The sequence below is a fragment of the Acomys minous genome, assembly GCF_964271855.1.
Source record: "Acomys minous genome assembly, chromosome: 11".
In the NCBI taxonomy this organism is placed as follows: domain Eukaryota; kingdom Metazoa; phylum Chordata; class Mammalia; order Rodentia; family Muridae; genus Acomys; species Acomys minous.
In genome coordinates this window covers 53904258-53925104 of record NC_140492.1, presented here as the reverse complement: position 1 = coordinate 53925104, position 20847 = coordinate 53904258, and the positions used below count along the sequence as shown (strand labels likewise).

Sequence of the window (20847 nt, the reverse complement as noted above, 5' to 3'; positions counted from 1 at the left end):
AGTAATGTGTATACTCAAAGAGGCAGACAGAAAGATTAAGGAGAAAACTGTCTTCCTCAAAAACAGAGGATATGGATGTACCGGAGAGATAGAGGCAAAACAGAATTGCCAGCATGCTACATTACACGTTGCCCTTGATTGTTACGTAGTAGCCAGTTGGGGGCTGGAGCAGTTGGTTCAGCCCTTAAGAGCCCTTTGTTGTTCCTACAGAGGACTGGGGGCTCAGTTCCCAGAATTTCCGAGAAACCCAATTTCCTCTTCTGAACTCTGCAGGCACTAGACACACGTGTGATAGACATGCATATATGCAGGGGAAACCCACATACATAAAATCAAACATATCTGAAAAATTATAGAATAGCTAGTGCAGCCTAAATCGTTGGTAAAGCACTAAATGGTTTAAGTGGAAAAGAAGTGGAGGCTTATGTTTTGGTGTGTGCTGAATATGTCAAAGAAGAAATTCAGACGGAAAGCTAAAAGAAGAGATACAACTGAGACTCCAATACAGAGGTTTAGTTGGAAAAGAGAACAAACTTAAATCCTGCCTTTAGTCCATGGCGGCATGGCTGACCCGGTGGATCATTAGAAAGGACGTCGAGTTTAAATACTATTGCTGCTTCAATGTCTCTGTTTTATAATAGTGATTATCTGCCTCGTCTTTTCTTCAAGTTCTTTTCAAAATAGAGCTAAAATGATTATAAAGGATTGTCTCATTTCAGTCCTGGATAAATGGAAAACACTCTACTTCCAGGATACTTCTGCCTTCTCTCTCACCTCTGCCTCATTTCCTGGCCTTGGTTTAGGCCATTGCGGCAGTACAGACCTATAAACAACCTCCTACCTCCTTACTCATCTCAGCTCCTCATATTAGTAGGTCCAGTCCGTCCTCCTCATTGTACCCCATTACCCTTCCTACTGCCCATACTCCTCGTATCCTTTAGCAAAGTTGGCCATGGAATGCATGGCAAGGGTGGTGACACCGCCCGACTCACTATGATTTTCACTATGTTTATTCCATCCTTCTCAGCGCCAGCGCTATCTGGGATGCAGACCATCCAGGTCTTACTGTTCTTGAGCTTTTCCTACCTGCCCCCAAGATTCCCTGAGGGATCTAGTTTCTAGAACTGTTTCCTTTCCAGGTTATTTATTCTACTTCCTCCATCTTGTTAATACATATAGTTAGGCAATGAATTTAAAGTCCAGTGTGTAATTAAGGTAGATTGGGATGCCTGCTCTTACCACTCTGTAGATGTCTTGGGTGTGCCCCGCTCCCATTATTGTGTAGCTGGTAGCTTTTGTTTAAATTACTCTCAGATACTCTCTTTTGTCCCGGTAGCAAATAATCCTGAGGTCAGATAAGGTAATGCCTGCATCTGTATAATTATACAAAGTAGTGAAAGTCATCCGTTATTTAGCTGGTTTGTGGAAAGAAGAACAGAATCCCAAGGGCCCCCATCTTTTGTCCTTGTATTAGACTACTTAGTAAGTTAGCTGTATATGATGCTGTTGTCTAGCTTATACCTCACCTTAAAGGGACATACAGCCGTGCTCAGTTTTCTAATCTAATCAGACTGTCCTAACTGATGCAGGAGAAGCCACACTTACTTCTACATCTTCTTGCTAGTGTCTTTCCCTTCTTCACAGCCCACATACAGTGTTCTTCTTTTTCTTCTTTGCTAAGTAAATATTAATCTATCTCAGAGATCTTCCTTCTCTCATGAAATTTTCTCATTTTTCATGTAGTCTATGATTATTCATCATCATGTACCTGCTTTAGTATCCATTAAGCCATATTGTATATATTACAGCAGTTTTAATTTCTGTTTCACTGGGATAACATGATAACAGAATGCTTACTGAGAGCCAGAAAGACGGCTTAGCAGGTTAAGACACCAAAGCTGGATGGGCTGAGTTTGATTCTAGGAACTCACCACATGGAGAGAACCAATACCATAGGTTGTCCTTTGGTCTCTGTGGCCATGCACACAACAAACAAATAAATAAATGTACAAAAATATTTGTCGCAAGTTTGTGGCATGGTAGTTTAAAATAATCAGCAGTTAAGTGTGCACATGGGTTATGTGGGAGCATCAGTCATTAGATAAGCTTCCCAGAAAATAATACTCAGCCAGAGCAGATGTCCCATGCCTGTCTTGTTAGACCGTGCATCACTGCAAGTGAATGCTGCGGTTCCATCTTGCTAACAGAGGAAGCAGAACATGGAGTTTGAGACCCTTTTAGCTATCAGAGGAATCATTTTACACTGAGTAAGTTATACTCTTTGCTTAAAACTAAACAACAAAAAAAAGCCTCATTGTGTGTGGTTTTTAAAAGACTCTTGATAACTTTATATTTTTCCATGACCATTGAATATGGTTTTTCAGAATTTGTCAGATTTGTCTATTTCAACTCTTAGCACATTGCTGAAAAACCTTCAGAGAGGCCCACAAAGCAAAAACAAACATTGCTGTCAGTTTTTCTTGTTTTCTACCTATTTGGGGAGGGGCGTTGGCCCCAAGCTTGATAACTGGCAGAAGACGCACACGCTCGCATGTGTACATGCACACCTACAATGATTAATCCATATATGAAAGGAGTATTTTCTTTTTAATCATTTAAGGGGAACAAAGGATGGGATTGGGCATAGATTGGAGAAAGCATCTTTTTTTAAATTTATCATTGTTCTTTTAAATGCTATGTATTCTTTATCCCCAGTGTTATACAAAGTAAAATATGCAGTCCTTGCTTTTGAAGAGCCTAGTTAAAGCAAGTATTAAGTAGTATAAATTGTGTGTTGTAATTGTTCAAAGCTGTTTACATCTCCATTGGGTGTCACACGGCAGAGCTTCAGGGAAGTCTGTAGAAGTCTCCCTAAAGTGACATAGGACAAGGACCGTTGAAGCACAGCTAAGATTTGCTTAAGTGCCCGCCTGTAATCCCAGCACTCAGGGAAGCAGAGGCAGGTGGATCTCTGTGAGTTCAAGGCCAGCCTGGTCTACAACGCAAGTCCAGGACAGTCAAGACTACAGAGAAATCCTGTCTTAAAAAAAAAAGATTTGCTTAAGTGAGACCGACGATGTGGCTTAGCTGGTGATGGCTCTAGCCTGGCAGCCACGTGGCAGAAGGAAAGAACTGAGTCAAGTGTGTTGTCCCCCAACCTCCAAGCATACACACACAAATGAATTTTAAAAGGTGAAAAAAGAAAAAGACAGACAGACACACAATTGGCTATGGTATAGAAGAAAATGCTAAGCAGACATCGTAAGATGGGAGAGGTTGATGAAAGGAGATATTCGTGTACGCTTAGGAAAGCTAGCTTGATCATGATAACTTTTTCAAAAGCATGAAAACTTAGAGTGGCTATGTGTAGTTCTGCAATGATGTTTCATCAGTGAAGATGTGAGAGGAAGAATTGCATTGTATGGGTAATTTTGCTATCTGTAAATGTTTCTTTACATGTCATGTAATTCAGGAAAATTAAGCCTTTTAATTAGGGCAGCTGAAATTCATTAAATGCCAGGGCTGGCTTTCTTATGACTAAGAAAATGATTTTTTTGTGTTTCTTGTTCTCAGCCTTCTTTATCTGACTTTTCTAGCCCTCAAAAGTTAGAAAAATGCATATCTTCATTAAGCCTGAGCTGCGCTCAGTTTGTGATCCATTCTGTAAGATAGTGATTTCAGAGAGCAATTTTTCTTGGCTTGTGAACACTCTTGAAAGTTGGTCTTCAGTAGCTTCTCAGAGGGAAATAGTCTATAATTGTCTTAGTATTCTACTGCTGTGAAGGGACACCATGACCACAGCAAATCTTACACAGGAGAGCATTTAATTGAGGCTGGCTCACAGTTTAGAATTGAGTCCATTATCGTCATGGCAGGAAGCATGGCAGTGTGCAGGCAGACATGGTGCTGGAGAGTTCTAATCTGAACCCACAGGCAGCCAGAAAAGACTGAGCCACTAGGCCTTGCTTGAGTATCTGAGACCACAAAGCCTGCTCCCATGTGACACACTTCCTCCCACAAAGCCACGCCTACTTCAACAAGGCCACACCTCCTACACCTCAACACAGGCAACTACCTTAGGCCTACGGAACCACTTTATTCACACCACCACGATAGTAGATTGGATTACCTTATATTTCAGTGTGTCACTAGATCAATGTATGAGATCATGCAAAACACCAGTAAAGGATGTTTTAAATAGTGAATTAATTATTAAATTATCTACTTAGAAAGCCACTTACTTGGTTGGTTCTTCACTGATGTTGTTGTTGTTGTTGATGTTGTTGTTAATTATCGTAAGTTACTATTCAACAGAGCCACCATATTGCCTTGCTCTAATCTCATGTTTAGGTTTACTAATTGCAAATTAATTAAACTTGAGATTACTTGAGAGCCAATATTGAAGTTGCTCTTTAGTGCTCATGGTTTACCAGTTTTTAGAACTGGGGAATTATAGTTTGCCTATGACCAATAAATTGTGTCCGTTTCATAAGCTTATAAAGGAAACTAAAAGGGATAGCTGTTTGAGCAGACACAGAATTTGTTCTGTATTCTACGAGACTAATTTCCACTATCTATAGTCAAACGCAGTGGACATCTTCATATTGCTTTTGTTGGGTGCATAATACACAACATTGGTGAGCACTCGGCTTTAGGTTGGGTTTCATAGCCCAAGCCTGGGAAATAGTCTCTGTTTTCTGAGTTACCCAAATGCAGATTCATTGTGAATAATTCTTCATTTAAGAATTTGTTTGCATTTGTTCAAAACCGCAGAGACTTTTGGGAAAAGTTAATTTTATGATAGCACCCCCCTCCAGAGTAGTAATTGTGATAAGTGTCTATTTGTTCCGATTTAAGAAAATATGTTGCTGCATGGGTGAGGTAGCATTTGAAGCACTCAAAGTTCATGTCAGTGTTTTGGTTTATTTGATTATTCTCTTTTTTTTATAATTTCATTTTCCTCTTTTTTTTTCTTTTTCTTTTTTTTTTTCTTTGTTTCATTTTGTTTTGTTTTCTTATTTTTCATTTTAGCTTTTGAAGGGGTGTCTGTGGCCTTGCTGCGTACTTGGCTGGCCATGTTTAGTCTGCACACTAATTGTTAGTTGGCCCAGTTGGATCTTACTTTATGCTGTTGGTTCTTTGGCTGTGATTTTCTGGTTTTGTCCACCTGGTTGTGTTTTAGCACTTTTTTTTATTCTGATGGGCTGGATTTTAATCCCATGCACTAAATATTAGTCTGCAGACTAAAAGTAATCCGCGGATTATTTATTTTTTTGCAAAATATTTAATTCCCCCACTGGAAACTATCCTAAAAGAATGTTATATTTTCTTGGCTTAGTCAAGGGAGTTCACAGCTACTGGTGAGGTCTGCCGATTTTTGTGTTCTCAATACCTAGACATAATAGACCCTGCTGCCTCCTTTGTATATTTGGCTCCGTTTTGCCTAGGTGTTGGCGTACATTATTATGCATGTCACCTGTAACTGTGACTGTCCCTTAGTTGTTTCGTTTATTGTATAAATTTTTGTTTAGCTTTTGGTGGGTGAATTGGGCATATTTGCAGTTGAAGCTGTGTTGAATTTGTACTGCTCAAAGATAAAGGATTTTTTTCAGTAAGTTTTTGCAAAAAGGAAAGAATGTTCTATATTTACTGATTTTTCCCTGAGTCGTGGGTGCAAGGATATGTGGGGGCAAAGCCCACAATAGAACAAAGTGAGTTTATACCCGCACTCCTGAGGTGATATGTCAGTTTCCTGAAGATCCTAACATAATGAGACTGTCAGTAAATAAACGTCTCCTATCAGGGAAGTCAATCCAAGAAAGGAGAATAATCCGCGGTGGCCTGGTTCCTTCTTAGCTCACACAAATTAAACATATCTGGCTTTGAAATTTATAGTAATAAAAATTAAATATACTTAATACTTCTCATGACCAATATTTAGCAAAAAAAAATGTTTATACTGTGTAACTGAGACAAAATAATTCTGAAATTTTAGCATATTGGGAACATACATTTTTAAAAGCAGGCCAATGTGCCCCTCCCAGCCATGTCGGTGGACTCTGAGTCCAGGTCATGGAAGACCACTTTACTTTGGGAACTTTACTTCTAGATTTCATTTTGATTTTAACTTATTTTGATTTTGTATTTTTTTAATAAACACACTGGCATTGGAACATAATATACTAAAAAAAATTGTTTCTTTACTGTGCCTCACCATTGCACAAATCAAAAAAAATTTTTGTATACACTTGTGGTAAAATAATTTTTAAAATTTGGACTTGCTACTGTGGAGACGAATGCTTAAAGTTTATAACTGTATAAACATTTTCTATGTCCCCTACACCATGGATTTCTTATAACATTGGCTATATTTTTCCTTGCTGGACTATTCTCTTTTGCATTGACTTCCCCTGTTTGGATTATTTCACTGCATTATCACCTTTAGGATTCGTCAGGAACAGGACATTTCACCCCAGGAGTACGGGTATGTACTTTTTTTTTTTTTTTTAACTTTAGGCCAGTTTTATAACACTAGGGAAAATGTTTTCTTGGAAAGGCCAAGCAACTGTTCATCCTTGCATTGTGAAAACAGTGTGGGGAGTTGGTTTCTGGCTTTGAACCATATGGTATAGGTTTTCATGTAGTATAGTTAGCTTGTCGATATCCATTGACATCTGGATGGGCATTTATGTATTAGGGGAAATTTATTACTATTTTCTGCAGCCAACGGGTCTGCATGTGAATTCAGTGGGTGAGCAGTGATACTAAAGCAGACATTGACTAGAAGCCATATTTGAGTAGCCATGGGTTTCTTTGTCTTACAAGAGCTAGTACTGTCTGGTCGGGACTATTCATTCTGGAAGTTGCATGCTACCACATCCTCTAATCTGGTCAGTCTATGTTTTGATTCATATAATTTTCTATTAACCTTTATCCACAGAGCACTAAACTAATAAGACTTTTCTCATGAGAAATCTCTTAAAGATTTAAAGTAATCTTTAATGTTTTTAAAAGGCAGGCTAAACCTATTCTAATAAAGACTTTTTGCATGGATTCTTTATTTTTTAACTCTCTGGTATCTCAAGTTAAAATTTATTCACAAAACAAATGATAGGTGGTTCCTTGTAGCCAGTAAAATACCAAAAAAAGATAAAGGGAGTGAATTTTTTTTAAAGAATTCAAAATAAGACCATAGCTCTAATTTATTAAAACTTCATTACTATAGCATGGTTTAGGTTGCTCGTTCTCCCCCAGCCCCAGCGCCCCATGGGCCTCCCCCCCCCCCCTTTTTTTTTTTTTTGAGACATGCTCACTGCATAATCCAGGCTGGTCTCAAAATCATAGGCATCTGTCTGTCTCTGCCTCCCAAATGCTGGGATTAAAGGAGTGTGTGCCACTACACTGGCTAACTTTGACAGTTTCTACTGTTTTTCTTTTCTGTGTTCTGAATTTGATTGGTGCTTGGAAACAAGGGAGACAGTAGTGACCAAAATGGTGGAGAAATAAAACATCTTAAATTTTGTAGCAGCTTTAAGATTTCTTTGGCTAAGGCAAAATTATAGCACTCAAAAGCATAGAGACAAGGCAGTTTGACCTTGCAAAGGGCTTGCTAATAAACTGACAAGCCATAAAATAAATTCTTAAGATCCTATTCAAGGCAGTTTCTCAATTTCTGTGGAAAATAATCTATTTCCATTTAATAAGCAATATTTTTTTAAAAGGGAAAGAAAACAATTCCTCCAGTCATCAGTAGTTTTTCAAAAGTGCTCTTCAAGTGTCAAGTAGTAATGAACCCGGTAGTGATAACACGTTCTCCTGAGCGCAGGCGATGTGAGCCACTCTTAGTGGGAAGCCCTGGCCTCCCAGAGCAGTGCATGCCCCCTTGCCCGTCTTCACCAACCCTGCCTTTGCTGTGGTTATGCATTCTTTCTATCAAGGAGTATGTTTTATTCTTCTTTCATTTCAAAGGTTCTGGGTCCCATCTGCCCATGTTTATGTTTTCCCCTTCTGTTTGTAACCTTTAGCTAGCTGTAGTGTAGAGTAAGCCTATGCTCGTCAGTGTATATGCTCGTTCATTTTAAGACATGGTGGGTATAAAGCTGTCTGTCCTCTTAAGCAAATTAAATTAATTAGTCTTGCTTCAATATAGACTTCAGTTGACCTTTCTGAAATCAATGGCTCATACTGAAAAAATAAGTTCTTCTCGCCCATTTTAAAACCCTAGACTATTCACTGAAAGAAATTCAAACTCAAATGATCTGTCCAACTCTGTAAGAGAAAAGTGCCAGACGTTTCCGGAGACTTGGTACTCCAGAATCTTAGAATAAGGAAAGGCTCTGTGTATCAAGCTGATAATACTGAACCATTAGTATTTTTACCATTAAAACAACTTTTCTTTCTCTTTTTGAAAAATACCAACAGTGCCATGCATTGTACGAATTGTTCTTACCATAGAATACCCGAGACAGTCTCATGTTTGCTGTCACAGCAGGGACAGTTGGTCTCCAGCTGTCAGCGTCTGTATGTATGTAGTAGTTTGTAGGACTGCTTGATTATACGACGTTATGCTTAAGAGGCAAGTCTCCTGTGAGCTGCTCTTGCACAGCTTTAGATTAGCTAGCAGGTCACCCCACTGTGCTGTGTCACGTGCAGTGACCTCTCTTCCCTCTAGAGTTTGTAGCCATGAGTTTATATGGTGGGGATTGACTCAGTGCTCAAGCGATTGTCTGATGAGCTTCTCATAGTAGAGCTTAGTCCTTCTTTCTACTTCCTTGTCCTCTCAGGTCTTCCGGCCCCGGACTCCACCAGAAGCGATTGCACTGTGCAGCCGTCTACTGGAGTACACACCAACCGCCCGACTGACACCACTGGAAGCTTGTGCACACTCATTTTTTGATGAATTACGGGACCCAAATGTCAAACTACCAAACGGGCGAGACACACCTGCACTCTTCAACTTTACCACTCAAGGTAATTCCAGACAGTGCATTCTGTCTCTTTGAAGGAGATGCCCTCCATATGTCTGCAGGGTGTGAGTATTTGGGCCCCAGTTGGAGGCTGTTTAGGGGAGGGTTGGGAGGTGTGGCCTTGCTGGAGAAGATTGTCACTGGGGGTGGGCTTTGAGATTTCCATTTCCAGTGTGTTCTCTGCTTCCTGTTTGTGGTTTGAGATATGATATCTCTACTCCTCCTCCAGCTGCCTGCCTCCCTACACACACGAACACACACACACACACACACACACACACACATATATTGTCATGGACATTAATTAACCTTTTCGAACCATGAGCCCAAAATAAGCTCTATTTTCCGATAAGTTGCTGTGGTCATGGTACGTTATCACAGCAATATAAAACAATGAACTAAGACGCTGGGTAAATGGGTGTGAAGTGACACTCTTAGTAGTAATAATCTGTAGACAAAAGTGGTCAGACTAAGTACTTGTGAAATTGCACCAAGCATTGTGTGGTTTGAACAGAGGAGTGACAGGTGAAGGCTTGCAGTCACAGTCACAGTTTGCCTGGCTTTTTTAGCAGATCGTTGTCAGTTTGGACGCATGAGAACTAGAGATTTCAGTAAGACTAAGCAATAGTGTAGCCCTTAGATTTGAGTCGGAAAGGTAGAACTAGTGGGATTTCTTGCTTTCCAGCGCGTACAGCGGTTTTTAAAACCTAGAGATAGGTTTGTCCTGTTGTCTTAGTTCTCTTGCTGTGGAGAGACAGCCTGACCACAGAACTCCTAGAGAAGAAAGCACTTAATTGGAGCTTGCTTACAATCTCAGAGGTTGAGTCTATGAGCATCGCAGAAGGAGCATGGTGGCATTCTACGTTCTGAGCGACAGGCAGCAGGAAGAGAGACACGGGGCCAGCCTTGGGCTTCTGAAACCACGAAGTGACACACTTCCGCCAGCCAGACCATACTTCCTTACCCGTCTCAAGTAGTGCCACTTCTGGTGACTAAGCATTCAAATACATGAGCCTGTGGGCCGTTCTTAGTCAAACCACGTCTGTAGTTCTATAAAATTAATTTTCTTATTCAAAAAAAAAAAAGCGAGGGAGAGCAGAAGTCCTAAAAACTCCAGGGACGAACGTATGCAAGAGGAATAGGCGGGACTTCCCGTCCCTTCTGGACTTGGCCCCGTTGCTGCTGCTGAGTAAACCCTCAAAGGAAACCTGGTTCACTCAGTCATCCCTAGCCCTAGCTTTAATAGCCATCATCTCCTCACCATTTTAGTGTCCAGTTCCTTTCCTCCCTGATTAAGACTCCAAATCATTCTCCCGTATTCCCCCTCACCTCCTCTAATAGTATCTTGCTCCCTTCCCCCGCTTTACAATTCCCTATCAGTAAAGCAGGAGAAGGTGAGTGGGACGGCTTAGGGTAGGAAGTCATGGAGGAGTGGAGAGCCTCCTGTGACTAAGAGACATTTCTTTTATTGAATGTTAGGGTGCATTTAAAAACACTACCACCACTACTACAGCTTCCATTTTCCAGGCTCTATAATTCACATTTCTTGGAATGCTCGACCCTCCAGCTCATTCCTGTTCTGCTTAACCTAGGGTCAACAGGTTTGAACCAAACATGGTTCAAAGCCCCCTCCGCACAGATGGTAGTGCATAAAGCTGACAGCTTTAAGCCAAGCCATGCAAGCCGTCACTGTTCACTCAGATAGTATAGGTTCGCTTCAGGCATCCCTCCACGTTCAGTTTAGAATCCTCTACATAGTGGATATGTCCATCTTCAAGGAAAAGAAATGTTTCATTCTTAGTCACAGAAGGCTCCCCATCTCCTTAGTGTGCCATATAAAGAGAATAAACACCTGTTTTTTCTCCATATTACAGAATTGAGAATGCTATCAGAAAACCAGAGCAGCTGTACATGTAGGCTGAATAAAATTACTGACAAACACATTGTGTTCCTATGTATCAGTCCCTGTGCCTGGAAGTAGCAGGAAAAAGCTACGTGGTTTCAGATGTCATCCATAGGGGCGACTAAAGTTTAACAAAAGGCTAAACTTGAATGTTCTCTTGACAAAGAAAAGTTTATCTCAATTCCTTATTGCTTTGGTTTGCACCAGTAGCAATGCATGTAAAGTAAAGAAATTGCTGGAAACAGAATACAGACAAAACTAAAGGCTAGTCTTAAATGATTAGCTAGTCTTCATAAGAGTCACTTAGTAACGTACTGTGCTGTAGTTCTCCTCAAAATTTGTAATACACTGATAACCCTTGAGCATAAAATATTCTAATGCAGCCAGGTACAGTGGATATTATCCTCAAAAAAGGAAAATTGAAAAGTCTTATGATGCCCATTTTCAAGTTGTATTTTCTTTTGTACTGTAAGCGTATGTTTATCATCTGTACGCTATAGCTGTTCACTGAGTACTTTTTAAAAAGTGAACTCTAAACGGCTTGTGGCCTCCAGCAGTTGGAACAGTGTCCTAACATTAGGAGCTCTCCTTAGTCTTAAATTTCATTACCTCCCTTTAAACCATTTGTGACAAGCCAGCATGGATTTGAGATTTTGGGAATTTTGAGATTTTTAGAAAAGCCAATTTTTCCAAAGACATATTTTTATAATTCAAAATAAATTTTTAAAAAACCAGGTCAGATATATAATGAACAAATACTGTGTAATCCACAAGACAGTTGTCAAGTCTCATGGATTCCAGACCAGTGTGGGTGTGGGTGTGGGTGTGGCAAAATACCACTTCAACTTTTTATTTGATTAGATTTCAGAACTCAGACTTAAGTTAAATTGTTCTCATGTGCTGTTTTGAAGTAACTCATTTGATTACACACTGGTGGGAATCTTCTGTTATTACTAATGAAATAAAAATTTAAAGTTAGCAATTCAACAAATCCAGGAGGTTTAAAAAAAAAAACTCATGTAGGATTCATGTAGGATTACTTCCTTAAAGAACAAATAATGTAGTGTCATTTGTATATCCCCCATGCTATGCTAACACCTTTATCAACTTCTAAAACAGTTACTTTGCTCCTGAAGAAAAGCATGTCCCCATTAAGCTTGGACCACCCGTTAGTCTCTCAGCCCCTAGCCGCAGCCAGTTTGCGTTTTGTTCTCAAAGATTTACCCACTTGGCACATTTTATGTAAATGGAACCTTGAAATGTGTGGTCCTTAACATCTGATTTCTTTCACCTGAGCTATTTTCATCCACAGAGCATCTATTAATACTGCATTCCTTCCTGTGCATGAGCAGTATTCTGCTGTGCAGCTGTGTACTGGGTTTTACTTGGGCCTTCATCTGTGATGGATTTTGGGGTAGTGTTGTGATGGTGTATATGCAGATGCTTGCTTGAGTAATTGGGACACTGCTCTGTCACGTGATGATCCTGTATAGAGAAACTGGCACATTATTTCCACAGCTGAACATCTTACATCTTTACCAGCAGGGTCCAGGAATTCTCATTCCTCCACACCCTGCCAGCACTTGCCTTTTGTTTGCAGTGGTCCTTCTAATGGATATGAGAGTCTTAACCTGTTATTCACACTGCAGTGAGTCAAAACTCAATAAATGCCATTACCTATTTGCTACGTCCTTCATAGTCTTGGGGGCTTGGACCTGATTAGCGTGTTGAGAGAATGAAAAGACAGACAGATGGACACATGGCTGGAATCAGGTGGTCTGGGCTCTTGGCAGGAGCTATCCAGCACCTTGGAAGCTCAGCATGTTCATTATATAGAGATGAACAGAGAGAAAAGCCCAGGTCACTTCATACCCCTGAACAAGGAGGTGGGGTAATTACATACAGATGACAAGGAGGCGAGGCTTATTGCGTATGACTGGATCAAGCAGACAGGTTTAGCTAGTTTGGTAAAGCAGCCTCTATAGGAGAGAAAGCAATGCTGGATGTTTTCCACACACACTATCAATATCCGTACTACATAGGCCAGAAGGAAAGGCACTGCCACCTCCTGTGAGCCTCATCCTGGGAATTGTTTGCTATTCTTGAGGCGTGGCCAGCTCATGTCAACATCACATTCACTCAGGGCTTCCTCCACTCCTTATATCTATTCTCCTGTAAATTGTAACCATTTAAAAAATGATTTATACTTTAGAATGTGGCCTTAAAAGTACTGAGGAGCTCTTGTGAGTGGGTCACTTTTATATACCATTAGTTCATAGAATCAGCTGTCCTTAGCAGTTTCCAAAAATGGGCTGAGAATATAACTCAGCCAGTAAGATGAAGACCTGAGTTTGATGGCCAGAGGACCCCTGCCCCCAACCCCCAAATTTATCTATTCAAGTAAGTTCTGTAAATATATCCTGGGAATCATTTTTCACCAAACTATATTTTAAAAGTCAAGACTAGCAACACAGACTTGCAGTTCCAAAGGTGAAATGGCACCCATGGTTTTCTGTTCTCATGTGTGAGCCTTTGCGGTACAGGCGCACATGCACGTGTGTGTGCGCGTGTGCATACACACACACACCCATAACACTTGTACACACATGCACACACATGCACCGACATAAACATGTACACAGACACAAATTCTGCAGTTTGTTACAGTGCTTAGCTTTGGTGCATATCTTTTAAACTAAGTCTCAATTCAAGAAACTAACATAGTTCAAGCTTTAACCATACATATACCTAATCACAATTTTTTTAAAGAATGAATAATAGGTGGTGGTACTGGCGCATGCCTTTAATCCCAGCACTCAGGAGGCGGAGGCAGGCAGATTGCTGTGAGCTCGAGGGCTACAAAGCGAGTCCAGGACAGACAAGGCTAACACAGAGAAACCTGTCTCGAAACATACTCCCCATGAATATTTTTATTTTGATATTGAAAACTTTTATTTGCCTGTGTAGCAAATCTAAGCATGATTCTACATGGTCTGAGTGGATATGATTTTCAGCGTTTGAAGGATAAATGTCCACGTTTTCTTCCCATTTACTGTGATAAAATACCCTAACAAAGGCACCGTTAAGGGAGAAAAAGGTTATTGGCTTACAAGTCCAGGTAGGTCCTCACTGCAGGTAGGCCAGTGTGTCAGGAACTGGAGGCAGCTAGGCAGAGTCTGGAGCAGAGAGAGTCCACTCCAGTCCAGGATGCATACCCAGGGCATGGTACCTCACAGTGTAGACCGGGTCCTCTGAGTCAGTTTGCATAATTAAAAGCCCTCACAGTTACACCCACAGCTCTAGCCTAGCTAGACTTTCCCCCACTAAGGATCTCCTCCCATGTTTCCTAGATTATACCAAATCAACAGTTAAAACCAACCAGTGTGTGTGTGTGTGTGTGTGTGTGTGTGTGTGTGTGTGTGTGTGTACACAATATGAGCACATGAATCATCAGAGGCAGAGTGTCCTTGGATTCTGTGCCTATCTGAGACAGTTATACACGAGCCTTTTTTTCTATAAATGTAGCCTGGGACTCGTTTCTCAACAGACTAAATATACTAAGATGCATCTTTGAGTGACGTGTGTGTGTGTGTGTGTGTGTGTGTGTGTGTGTGTGTGTGTGTGTGTGTGTGTGTGTGTGTTTTAAAATTCCTGTCAGCCATTCTGGAAGTGAACTGTTACAATACAGGAGAGCTTTCTCCCAGCACTTGTAAGTCACTGTTGCAATATGTCTGCATAAGGACATGGAATTACTAGATGCTGTTCTGTTTGATATTCTGTATTCTACTTTTGGAGCAGTGTTTCCGGATGATGATCTTGTTTTGTAAAGGAAAGATCTGTATCGTGGACACACACACACAAACACACACACATATGTACACACATATATCATTCATATATATATATATATATATATATGTAGTTTATATATGATAGATAGATATCTTGTGTAAATGCAACTTTAAAATGCAGACCTTGAGAGTAAGTAGTTAGTAATTAATGGCTAGTCAGACTAGAACTGTGTACTTCAAGAGGTTAAAGAATGAGGCGTAGTCATCCACTGGGTTATGTAGTAGACACTGTCCAGATAGCCACTGTTAGGGGAAGGCGCATGAATGAATAGCAAGGCTCTGCTGCTAACAATATAAATGGCTTCTCCACCCTTCAACCACATTTTCAGTGACATCTCACACTACGCCTCCCCCTAAATAAAAAGAAGGCCTGAGCTGCCTGTAATAAGTGCTCATTGAGTGTTTGAATGAGTGACAGCATTATTTTAAGTAAATACAGCTGTTTGAATCTATATGTGTTGGGCATTTCTAACTTGCCTCTTACTACTGTGGCTCTTTCCAGTTAATAAAGCTTACAGTAAAGCTAGTGTCATTTGGTGCTGGTTACTGTACTGTGAAAGTTAGTTCGCAAATGACACTCATTTATTACTTTGATTAATCACAAGAAATAGGTGCACACCCAGCTGAGGGCCACGGGGGAGAGTTGTGGCCTGGTTTGGGTAAGCTGAGTGTAACATGAAACAGGTAACATGAAAAGAGCAAGTAAATGAAGGGGGAAGCGGGCAGCATGGGCTGTGAGGAAGCAGCCGGAGATGCCGCCAGCCCACGTGTGTGAAGGGACACCTTCACAGCAGCTGTCAGCACACTTCATATGAAGTCCCTTAGTCCGCGCCCTCTTTCGGCTTCCCTCTAGGTGTTGAGCACACGGGGAACTTGGGAACTTTAGTTTGAAAGTGCTGTTGTCCTGATCCATTGGACTGCCTTTTTGTTCATTTGCCCATTTCTGTTTTCTGTTGATGCATCAAAGACAGTTGTCTTTATCTCTCTATTCTGAGACCTAGCATACCATTTCATGTCAGATATTATTAGGGGTGCGTGTGGGTATGTTTAACTTTCTATTTTGGGAGATTTTACTTGGGATAGCAAGTTTAAATTTCTTGTAGGATAATGAAAAATAACTACACATGCTGCACTAAATCAGCCATGGCTGTTACCAGATTCCTTTGCTGACCCAGTTAGGATATTATTAACTACCTGACTTTAAGGGAGCCAGTGCAGCATCTTCCTGTTGCTCAGTGGGAGCTACACACACCCCTTACACCCTACTTAGGGCACAGCTTCCCAAAGAGTGACTTCTGTTTGACACGCTGGCAAATGTAATCACTGACCAAACAAACAATGTTTTTCTGCCTTTTTTAAAGCTTTTTTTTCTTCCATCAATTTTTTACAAATCTTGTTATTAGTTTATTGCTTTTCTGAGTTAGAATGTGGTCTTATTTAGAATCAAGAGTTTAGTACAAAATTAGTATTTAGTTGCCAGTCTGCAAATAAGTCACTATTAGCAAAGGTTTTGATCCTCAAAGTATTTCATCAAAACCCTTTGCTTTTATAGCAGCTGGAAGAAGAGATTAATAGAGGATTAAAAGGAAAACTCAAATTTCTTAGTGGGTTTGGAGTTTCCTTTATTTCTCAACTTTTCAGTTAATGAGATAGATTTAAATTGTCAAGATGATGCTGTAGTCCAGAGGATAATGTTTCCCTGTAGGTGATACGAGCACATACTTGTTATTTCAAATTGTCACATGTGGGAGAGTGGAAAGGGAATTCTCAGATTCCATGTAGAGTATCAGGCATGACAGGGTTCTCCCTAGCAAACTGAAAGGACGGTCCCACCTCTTGAAGCTAACCCAGTACTCTGCAAGCTCACACCAGTGCTTGTCATATAGTGTTGGTGTCATCAGCTTCACTTCTTCTTAAACATAATTTTAAGACAAAACAAAAATTGATTTTTCAAAAAAACAAAACAGTCTGTATAACTTTGGTGAAAATAATCTCATGTTAAGGTTTTTAAAATTCAAACTTTTCAGCAACAAATTAAAGGAATGTAAAATGGGGTGCAAGTATATATTTTCACTACTCTTATTTGATTACTTTTCTTGGTTGCTTTTTATTCACTTGGCCATTTCTGTCTGCTGTTGCTGCAAAGTTCTGCTCTCGACACTTACAGTCAAGTGCTGCAGAACGCCGGAGGGACTGGCAGAGGCATGTGTATGCGCCTGCTCTCAGACCACTGCTGCCTTTGCCCAAGACAGACTCAGTTCTTAAAGGTTTATCAGTTTTGTGTCCCACATCCGCGCTTTCTCTCTCACTTGATTACTAGCTCCCTGATGCAGTTTAGACCCTGGCCTTTTATACCATGTCTTATATTTTGGCCTTTAAAGGAGTTTCACATGGAGGTTGCAGAGTCGGCCCTCACTCTTGTCTCTGCTCCCCTAGAGCTGTCCAGTAACCCACCTCTGGCCACCATCCTTATTCCTCCTCATGCTCGGATTCAAGCAGCTGCTTCCACCCCGACAAACGCCACAGCAGCCTCAGGTGAGTACAACAGAGCTCTTGGTCTCTTTTTCTGACATGCTGAGTTCTAAAAAGGACACAATTGTCTCCGTTTCCTGTGGTACGAACATTTAATTCCCTTTAAGTATCAAAAATAAATAGTAGCCAAGCGAGTAAAAGAATAAAGTACTGCTTTCCATTTAAAACATACAAACAAAGCAGCCCATAAGTATTGTAAATCACATACATGGGCATTTTGCTCATAAGGTAGATCCTGGTTTCTTAGCGTAAGATGTTTGTTAGGAGAAAACAGTCTTTATAAGTGGAACGTTTTGGAGAATACCTCATTTCAGTTCTAACTTCCAGATGCCAATTGCATTTATACCCTGAAGAGGCAGAGTTTAAGAAGTATGGGCATAAGTTCATATAATCTTAAGTTACTGAAAGGGCCAGCCTGGTCTAAAAAGTGAGTTCTAGGACAGCCAGGGCTACATGGAGAAACCCTGTCTTTAAAAAAAGAAAGAAAGAAGAAAGAAAGGGCTAAAAGTGCAATGAAATTCATTTAATTTTACATCAAAGTGTGATTCGGCTGTCATCCTCCTCACACCCCCTCCCCCAGAAAAACAAAACAGAAAATTCTATAAAGTTCCCCAGGTTATAGCTAGACCGTAGACAGCAAGTGGCCAGAGCTGCCTTTTGCTACATTATCAATTGCACTGAACTGAAACATTTATGGTGCAGCAGATGAAATGTTTCTAGTTGTTTTCTTGGGTGATAAAACTCTCTTGTCAGTAGTTAGGTTTCAGCACTCAGAGTAAAGGCCAGACTTCATGTTCTGTTGAAGATGTAATGTTTCCTTCTACTCTGTCCTACCTTCCAGAGAAAGACTGTTTTCTAATTCTAATGAAACCCAGAGAAAGTCATTTGAGCTTCATTAGTTTTATCAGTGTGTTGATCACTCAGTCTCCAAAATGAGTAACAGTGCTCTCCTAGAACAGCGTTGTAGAAATCATTTTATGCAAAATATGGTTTAATTTTTTAAAATGTAAGAATACAGTTTTAGCAGACTGTGGTAGTACATTTCATAAGCTCTGCACTTCTGAGGCAGAGACAGGCAGATCACTGAGATTTGAGGTTAACCTGATCTACATTGCAAGTTTGGGGCCAGCCAGAGTTATATAGTGTGACTCTTTCTCAAATATAGACAAACAAGGAGCACAGTTTTGTTTGTTTGTCTATTTTGATGCTGTTGCCTGTTTGCTTAAAACAAAGACAGAATGATTAAATAAACTATTGATAAACTCACCGCATCGCTGACCACGTGTGTCAGAGGGGCCACTGACAATGTGAAGTGGACCCGAGTGCCGTGCTGACATAGTCACTCACTGAGCTCGTGTCCAGGAGGTTGGCTAGAGCTGCGTTAGACCAGGCATGTCTGGTCTGTACCCTGAAGGCTGTAAGCAGTCCCAGGAGAACTAGGATATGGCCCAACACATTGAGAGATAACAACTTTGTGTCAAAGGTCAGGCGGCCCAGCTTTCGACTGTACATAGGAATGAGAGTTCTGGGCTAGAAAGACAGCTCAGCAGGTAAAAGTACCTGCCACCAAGCCTGATGACCTCACTTCAATCCTAGGGACCTACGCGGTAGCAGGAAAGAACCCACTCCTTTGGGAGTCCTCTGACAGCCACATGAACACACACAAGTACTAATAAATAAAAAATAATAGAGACTAGAAATTTTTAATAATTTTTAAAAGATGTATTTATTTTCTACAAGTGTTTTTGCTTGCATGTATATCTGTGTACCATGTGTATGCCTCCTTCCCAGAGGCCATAGAAAGGTGTTGGACCCCTGAACCCAGAGTTATGGATGGATGTGAGCTACCATGGATGCTGGGAATGGACCTCAGGGCCTCTACAAGAATAAGTTCCCCTGACTGCTGAGCCGTCTTTTTCATTCCAGAAATAACTTTCTTAATGTGACGGACTGGAATAATTCAATATATTTATAACTCGGTTCTGGAACATATTGTATTCTTGGAAAGGAGTCTATTGTAACCTGGTTATATCGCTTTGGAACAGGTTATAATAGTCTATATTTTATAAAAATATATTGCACTATACATGTTTTTTTTTTAATAGCTGTGAAAAACCATATGTCACTGAGCAGTGGTGGCTAATGCCTTTAATCCCAGAACTCAGGAGGCAGAGGCAGGTGGATTTCTGTGAGTTCAAGCCCAGCCTGGTCTACAGAGCAGGTTCCAGGGCAGCCATGGCTACACAGAGAAACCCTGTCTTTAAAAAAAAAAAGCCAAACTCATAATGTCAACAGAAAAACTGACACTGAACTTTGACCCAGAGAGTTAATGCTCAAGTTGAGGTAAATCAGGCCATGAGGAATAGTAATTGAAGTCAAAGTTGAGAAACACACTCTTGGTTTCCAGAGAGGATCTCATATTGTTGGTTTTAGTGGTGGTGAAGTCAACATTGTCAGTAGTTAGAGTTTCCATTGTCGGTCAGACAGGAAATTCATTGGCTTAGTGAGTGTGTTTCATATGGACACTTTATTTAAGCACTTCTTGTATGAACCAACCATATGACACCACAAGTAATATAATTTTGCAGGGACCCAAATGAGGGTCAGATAAGTATGTCCTCAGTACTGATGTCCACCAACAGAGGATATATATGACCTTAACAGCTGCCTCTGCTTAGTTATATTATGTGCGTTTGGCAATGGAGGTGACATTCTTTAATAAACTTTAAAAACACATGTCCTCTGTTTTTTTTACTTTGGTTTCCTCATCTATAAAACAGCAAGATAAGGACTGGTCCAGGCATGTTTTAAGAAATGCTGGACATAGTGGCACATACTGGTAATACAAGCAGCTGGGAGGCTGAGGCAGGAGGATTGACATGAGTTCAAGGCCAGAACGGGCCAGGACTTAAAAGCAAGTCCTTATTTCAGAACAAAGCAGTGTGACATCCACCTGTGGGAGGCAAGGCCCATCTCCTCTTGGCTAAGCAGGACCCCAGCCCCACACAGGCATCCTGAGAGAATCCCTTTACGCATAGACAAAGCTTGCCTCACGAATCACTTCCAAGTCTGCGTCACGCCTCAAATAAACACTTTCGCTGCAAAGCTCTAGACTGGAATATCTGAATCTAAAATTACTGTAAGTATTAAATCTTCAGTTTCTTATCATCCAGTCTAAACTAAACCACCACATACTCAACCCCAGTGTGTCCTGGGCTTAAGGAATTCGAGTATGAACCTCTGGGTTCTTACAGTAGTTGGCCTGCTTGATTCAAGTCCCTGAAATAGAACCTTCTATATCTTAAGTAGTTAGCAATTAGAGGGAACTATTTGAATACATTGTGGAATCTTTTTATGTGGATATCTTGGAAAACTGCCACTATGGAGGTTGGACAAATACTGTGGGGGAATTTTTAAGTCTTTAAAATCTTATTGGTGACGATGCAAAATGTAAAGGTATGTATGTATGTATAATGTTTTGTTAAATTAGAGAGTGCCCATGTTTATTCTTCCCCCAAAACATCTATCTCATGATTGTTCCCATAACTGGAAACCCACTACGACAAAATGACCAAATTCCACTTTCCCATCACCC

The 20847-nt window shown here is 40.6% G+C and overlaps 1 protein-coding gene across 6 annotated transcripts in view; it reads left to right on the top strand.

Annotated features, from left to right (window-relative positions):
- The window catches only part of GSK3B (glycogen synthase kinase 3 beta), a 144436-nt gene that overhangs the window by 106979 nt on the left and 16610 nt on the right, over positions 1-20847 (top strand). For 3 of the 6 annotated variants that reach the window (XM_084800610.1, XM_084800607.1, XM_084800606.1), the window contains exons 9-11: positions 6446-6484; positions 8784-8970; positions 17157-17255. In XM_084800610.1, the coding sequence (XP_084656736.1) occupies positions 6446-6484; positions 8784-8970; positions 17157-17255 (325 nt within the window). Of the gene's footprint in view, positions 1-6445; positions 6485-8783; positions 8971-17101; positions 17256-20847 lie in introns of all 6 variants that reach the window. The other 3 variants (XM_084800609.1, XM_084800608.1, XR_014782878.1) reach the window with 2 other exon arrangements.